At 37.3% G+C, this 6,989-nt stretch overlaps 1 protein-coding gene across 1 annotated transcript; it reads left to right on the forward strand.

Moving 5' to 3' along the window:
- Nucleotides 1-454: 454 nt before the first annotated feature.
- On the forward strand, nt 455-3,951 carry LOC129365518 (hematopoietic SH2 domain-containing protein homolog). Its single transcript, XM_055038761.1, has 8 exons — nt 455-599; nt 680-822; nt 1,224-1,390; nt 1,902-1,991; nt 2,299-2,461; nt 2,551-2,685; nt 3,009-3,665; nt 3,760-3,951. Exons 1-8 carry the CDS (start codon nt 455-457, stop codon nt 3,802-3,804), a joined length of 1,545 nt encoding a protein of 514 aa, XP_054894736.1. The 3' UTR covers nt 3,805-3,951.
- The last annotated feature ends 3,038 nt before the right edge of the window (nt 3,952-6,989 follow it).

Raw genomic sequence — 6,989 nt, forward strand, 5'->3', positions numbered from 1 at the left:
GACAACAGTCAGAGCCATGGGGGGAATGAGTTATGCTTTTTTATGAGAACCTCAAAAGCAGACCGGGGAAAATGTCTAGTCTTTTCAGAAGCTTATTAAGCCCCATTGAAAACATATCAAACCTTCCTAAATATTTCCATCCCTCCATCTGTTTAGTCCTTCCTTACAAACTTGATCTGAATTCACAGCACCCCCCTGAAAAACACAGAAAAACACACTGACGCAACTTCTCATCCGTCACTACGGTAATCAGACGCTCCATGGGTAAAACATCTCCCCCCTTTCAAAGCAATGCATACGTTTGCTCACAAACCACTACATGTTACTTTCCGTTTCTCTTCAGGAAGCGTTTGCTTTGTTCAACCCTCAGCTCTCTTTGTTATGCAAATGACTGCCATGCTGTTGCTGAGTACCTCTGCTTTCCAGACCAGTGGAAAAATGTGTGTAATTGTAAATGTCATCTGTCTATATCTCTCAGTGTGGGGTCACAATCAAACCATTTTCAGTTGGAGATTTCAGAAGTTCAGAAGCTGACAGGAGAATTTTGTTTGCTGCAATGACAAGGGGTTCAAATCATACACTGGTAACCTTAAGGACAGGTATGTACTTCACTCACTGAGAACTATTTTACTGGAACACAATGTGAGCTTTACAGTGAATTTTTATTCATTTTCTTCAGGGATTGAGAGGAGCTGTTGTGCACTGTGTCAACAACAGAAAGCCAAATCTGAAAATATTTGCTACTTTTCACACTCAAGACAGAAGGAGAACTATCAGACGAAGACTCCCTGCATTAAGACACGTGTGAAGTTTTGTTTCAAGGTAAGAAATAAACTTGTCACTAGCAGCTTAAAGTTCATTTATGATTTAGCTATTTTAACCCGCCTGTATATATTACATCAGTTTTGTGAAAGGGTGATATAGGTCAGGCCTTTTCTATTTTAGGATATTTAACTATTGGTTAATGCTATTAAATTCTATATATAAACAGTAAGCAAATTGTGTACCATAATAGACAGGATGGGTTTATTTTTTCCCCTGTGACGTAGTCATGTAAAAAAAAAAAAAAAAAAACATACAACAAGAACATTGTGCTGCATTCAGGCTTTGAATGACGCCTCCTGGAAAATAAGCAAATTAGATTGTTAAAATACCGACTTGCTCTGAGCAGTGGGGAATAAATCCTGCTTGTGCTCATTGGACACCTGTGTTACTTTGAACAGGACAGAGTAAGGATGGAGCAAAGGGAGCCGACTATGGATCCTGCTGCTGAAGTTGCGGAGGGGAGGTTTAGAGAGTTGGCCACCAAGTGGTTCATAGATTCTCAACTGCCTCTTATTGTCAACAATGGCCTTTTCCCCACCTGGTTCCTGGGCTTCATCAGCAGAAAGTAAGTATTCACAGAAGATGTCCTGTTATTTTGCACATTTCACACCCATGTGTAATGTAAACTTGTTATTTTTAACAAAAGATTCTTGGTATTACTATTAGCTTTGTGTTTACATGCATGTTTAATTCTTTGATAGGTTTTAAATTGTAAAACAATAAAAATAAATAGAAGCTCAGAGAAGCAGTTATGTCCATACAAGCCACAGACATGTTATCTGTGATGGAAAGTGTCCACTTTACAGTACGCCCACATTCACTTTTTGCCCTTTCTTCTGGCAGACACTACACTCCTACATAAAAAGTATGTGGGACAATTACTTAAGTACAACCAGCGTCAGCTATTTCGAAAGGGCATATTGCGGAATGGGTTTTTCCTTTAAGACAGTGATACTTCCTAAGTGGAAATTTTTTGAAAGTGCTTTACTCTCCCAGAAAAAAAAAAAATTAAAATGTGTTACAAATGGGCTTAAAATTTGTCTTGGATTTTCACACTGTTCTTGGTCTGTCTACAGAGATGTTGAGGACATGCTTAGAGAAAAGGACCTTGGCTGTTTCCTGATTCGTCTCAGTGATAAAGCTATTGGATATATTCTGTCGTACAAGTGAGTACTGGTTTACTCCAATAAACCTGGTTTATTTATTTTAATTTTTTATTTTAAGAAGATTTTTTCTATAAAAGATAACTTCCTCACAAATTAACCCTGCTTCTTGGAATACTAAACAATACAAACAAGTAGCACCATAAACATCTCATCAAATATGCCTTTATTTTTAGCACTCCTTCCAAATCTTAGAAATTTCCAATGTAATTTTTTCAATGGTCACTTTTACCATTACTTAAAAAGTTCAAGTTATACATATAGTCTAATTGCAACAGCTTTCTAAAAATATCTTGTTTTTCTTTTGCAGAGGCAGAGATCGGTGTCGCCACTTTGTGATAAGCCAGAGCGAGACGGGACGGTTTATAGTGTGCGGAGACACAGAGGGACACAACACTTTGTTCGACCTAATAGAACACTATAAAACAAACCCTATTGAGCCCTTTGGAGAATATCTGACATCTCCATGCAACGTGAGTTTTTCACTCATTTATTTTTTTTTTTGAAGAAGAAGAAGAAGAAGATTTGATCACTGTCCTAACTTGTGTTTTTGTTCTTGTAGGATGTCAATGAGGACCTCTATGATATCATCCAGGTCAGCCCCAAAGAAAAACCGGCTGCTCCTCTCAGAGCAGCCAAGAAAGTACGTAAGCAGCAAATGAACTCAGCCACAGAGCAGGCACCAAGGACTCGAGAGGTGAGTCCAACAAATAAAAAAATAAAAGCAACATAAATATATATTTTCTACACTGTTATATTCTACCAATATTTTCTGTATGAATCGTAAGACATGAATATATACTTTTGACTTCTATTTATTTACATTCTTGTCAACTTCATTGTGTTTCAGTATTGTCTTTAATTGTGAATTTATGAGAAGAAAACTGCAATTTCATTGTTGTTTTTATTATGACAAATCTCTCTTGATCTAATTATATACTAACTTGTTTATCTGGAAACAAAAAAAAATTACACGATGGGCATCTTTTCAAATAAATGTTTTTGTCTTCTTAAAAATAGGAAGCGCCACCTTTGCCACGGAGGACCAGGCATGGTGAGAGCAACCCCGTCAGTGAGAATGATCGGGTTCTGTATGCTCAGCTTAGGAAGCAAACATCTAGAGCCCATTACACCTCCAGGGACAAGTCCCCCAGCTCAAATCAAGGCAAAGTCGAGAGGCTGAACACTAAAGAAAACAGCAGCAGGTGTAGTCCTTTATCTGATCCTGAATCTCTCTACTCTGAGCTCAACGCGCTTGACAGCAAGAGCATGTCCCTGCCTCTGCTGGACAACATCTCTGATGGCGAGCAATGTTATAGACTAAGAGTACCTCCTGACACACCGCCACGACTTTCCCCGAGGCCAGTCCGGCAGGCCTCCGGCGGCATCTCGCAGTTAAACAGCAGCCACAGCCTGGAGGGCCTGAGCGACCACTCGGTCTATCATCTGGCTGGCAGCCACAGCCCAACAGCATCTGAAACTGCATCATCCACAGAGCAGCTCGATGATTCCCTGTATGCTGAAGTCTCCATCGAAGCCCCTGTCATTGACAACGACAACACTTATGAGATCCTCCCCAACCACGAGGAGCCCATCAAGCCCAAAGCCAACAGTAACACTCAAGAGCGTGGGGAGGAGACCAAACGCAAATGTAACCATGTATCCTGGGGGATAAAGGTGAGTTGCAAGCTTTTCTTTCAGTACTTCTTCATTTATCATTTATTTTGTCTTATTTTTTAATATTGACAGGTTATATATTTACTTTTTCCAGAATGACAAATGGAAATGGCTCTTCCCCGAGACCAAGAGGAAGTGACAAACCAACTAATGAAGAAAAAAGGCTTACCTAATTCCACTTATCTAACACTATTTTGCTACTTCTGTTGTATATTTGCTTTCAATGTACAAATTTATTTAAAACCGATCAAAGTTACCCATGTATGTCTGATTGAATTTATTAAAACTGTTGAAAATGTATAAAATTGTTTTATTAAGCCCATTTCAGTAAATTAGACATTCAAATCACCTTTTTAGAGCTACAACTGAACTGCTGTGATAAATAATAAGCACTAAATACATGTTCATTTATGGGCATGTAACTGCAGAAGAAAAACAAATATTTAACAGAAACTTTTATGGAAATTGTCATCTGGAAGGGAAGAACAATCTGATATTTTTTGTGGGGGAGAAAAAATACATTTGACAATACATGTCAAATGTATTGCTTCACATGAGTTGCTGGAGTTGTTTTACCTTTAATCCATATTAATGAGACAGCTTGGCCATTTGAAAAGCAAGGTTAATGACAGATGACCTCTGCTTCCTAATAAGAAAACACAAATGCAAAATGCTGGGCTGTTAAGGAACGGCAGAGGCATTTCTATGTGTAGATATCAGAATGCAAATAACTGCTGAATTCAAACGTAGGTGAAATTCCTCCCAGTGTTATCAAAACTCTTTCAGTGTATGGTTTGCTCTTGCCATGTGGTGCCCTTACTGTTTAGCCCTCCATAGGTGGCAGCAGAAGCGTTCTTGTAATTCATGGCCTCGTGTGGGCACGTTCAGAGAAATGCAGTGCACTCACTGGGGAAAATTTGCTGAAAGGCGTGCAGCTGATATTTAAAAATGTTTTTGCTGCCATCAGAGTTTCACTTATTTTCAGAGGAAACTAATTTCCATAAAGATTTTTAAAAGTCCACATTTCCTTATGGGGAAAATAAGCAGAAGGATCTAAAATGCCTTTTAGTATCTTTTATCAGGTGCTTTTTTTCACTTTACTTTTCTAGTTACTGCTTTAGTGGGGCCTATAAACAACAATAAAGCTCATCATATTCATGCCCATGTGCCTGCATGAATTTGTGCAGACATACGACTGAGTGTATCTGCACTTAAACAGCAATACATCTGCTGCAGTGTTGCATTTGGAACAGAAATTTTAGAAATTAGAATGTAAGGTGTTTCCCCTATAGTCCTCTAAAGGAAACCAGGGTATGTTAAACTGCCGAAATGTTAATCATTCAGTTTTTGTGACCTTTCCTCCCTGCTCTTTCACAACTAAGAACTGCATGACAGAATGTCACTATTAAGAAAATTAATAACAGTGTAAAGTTGTAGCAGATCATTACGAAATAAGTCTGTGATTGCGCAACAGTGGAAAACAAGTGGTGTGAAGCTGCAATGGATCATTATTGCATAAGTTCCTCATTAAGCAATAGTGGTATCTATAAAGTGTATTAAGAAATACACTTCATCCACATCAAATTCACATAACATAAAACACTTCACATAGAAATGCTGGTTGATTTATTCTGTCCTTTACTAATGTGACTAAGTCTTGGTCACTCAGACTCATGTTGGTCACTCAGGAGTGAATCTCCTCACCATCAACTTTCTGTGTCCCCTATGGTTTATGTGTAAAATGTCTTATGGCTTCATTGGGTTAGCAATCTTTCTAGTCTTCTATGCAATGTGTGAGTTTTTTTCTTTTTTGGTGTCAGAAACCTTTACTCATAGTCCCATTGTAACATTGCATTGTAGCTTTTTGCTGATGATCTCAGTAAAACCAGTAATTATCGAGGCTTCTGAATATTTGATAATAAAAAGAATAATTATAATTGGGAGATAAGAGTGATCTATTTACTGCCCTCTCAAAAGAGTTTAACTCAGACAAATACAACCGTTTGGACTAAAGATTTATAGAACTACCTAATGGTCATACATAAATATCCAGAAACAAAGTGGGCTTGATACAGAGTGCACAGAATCAACACAGAACACTGTGCTCAATACATATGTAATGCAAATCTGTAGCACCAAAACCAACACCTGGTAATCATCAACCATTATAGGTAAGACCGTTTCCTCGTATTCCAATGAGATCGTCTTTGTGTGCAGGATTTAAGAATGTGTTTGAATACTGGGGCAGATCATTCCTGACTACATCCTCTTGAAGTAAAATTATGTTAATTCCTAACAGAAAGCAGCTGTCCAAACCAATGTGACAGTAGATGAAAATATTCATTTGCTTTCTAGCAGAAAAGGAAAATGTCCAGGAAAAAGTTTATGAACATAAGCTCAAGCATACTAGTTTTACACACAAAACTAAAACTAAAGTGCACTAGCAAGTTTGCCTTTGACTGATTCAGGGGGGTACAACCATTCAGTAGGCTTGGGGAAAAGTTAGTTAATGTATTTATTTTTATAAACAATTTCATGTGGTATGATAAATTGATGATGATGATCTTTGCTGATGATGTTATGCTGTAAAAGAAAAAGATGAATATACTTTTTCAACTATTCATTCTTCAACTCATTCATCACTCATTAGCTTTAATTAAGTCCATTTCAGATTTTGTTCTATAATCTGCATTATTTCTTTACACCTCACATCATCCAAAAGATCTGGATTAAGGATGGTTCACCAATATTTTTGCCTGATCTGAGAAATTTTCCATGGGGATGGTACTTATCTTAGCATTAAATTTGAAAAAGCAGTGAATACATTTGGATAGTCAGCAAAAGAATAATGCAACACAATATTTCATTAGAAGCAAAGGAAAAACCCCTCACATATCTACAAAATTGCTCAAGTGAATCCTGCAAACATAAGCCACGCCCATTTGGTTCCTGCAAATCCCAGCTGCATGTTCAGAAAGCACACTGTGCCTATGAGCTTACCAGATCAACGAGAATGATATGAAAGGGCAAAGGGATTAAAGACCATATATGGGGAGCAACATTCTGGATTCAAAATATTTATTTTAATTGGTGGCATATAATGTTGAAATTTTCAGGTAGCCAGAATATTTTTTGATCAGCTGTAAGTCATAATCATCATGGTCATTAGAAAATGCTTGAAATACATCAACATTTATTTCAGTAACTTAATTTACGAAGGGAAATAAATTTTTAGATTCATTACACAGTCCAACATTTTTAAGCTTTTATTTCATACAGCTAATAAAAACATTTTTGATTAAACTACACCATCAGACCAATAAA

Source organism: Poeciliopsis prolifica, unplaced genomic scaffold, assembly GCF_027474105.1.
Source record: "Poeciliopsis prolifica strain line A6 unplaced genomic scaffold, Auburn_PproV2 SCAFFOLD001, whole genome shotgun sequence".
Classification (NCBI taxonomy): Eukaryota; Metazoa; Chordata; class Actinopteri; order Cyprinodontiformes; family Poeciliidae; genus Poeciliopsis; species Poeciliopsis prolifica.

Bases quoted from the DNA above. Each gene is read 5' to 3' on its own strand.
- LOC129365518 (XM_055038761.1), top strand. From the start codon at position 455: ATGTCATCTGTCTATATCTCTCAGTGTGGGGTCACAATCAAACCATTT. The intron at 1,992-2,298 runs GTGAGTACTGGT...TTTCTTTTGCAG, and splicing joins GGATATATTCTGTCGTACAA to AGGCAGAGATCGGTGTCGCC. The intron at 3,666-3,759 runs GTGAGTTGCAAG...TACTTTTTCCAG, and splicing joins ATGTATCCTGGGGGATAAAG to AATGACAAATGGAAATGGCT.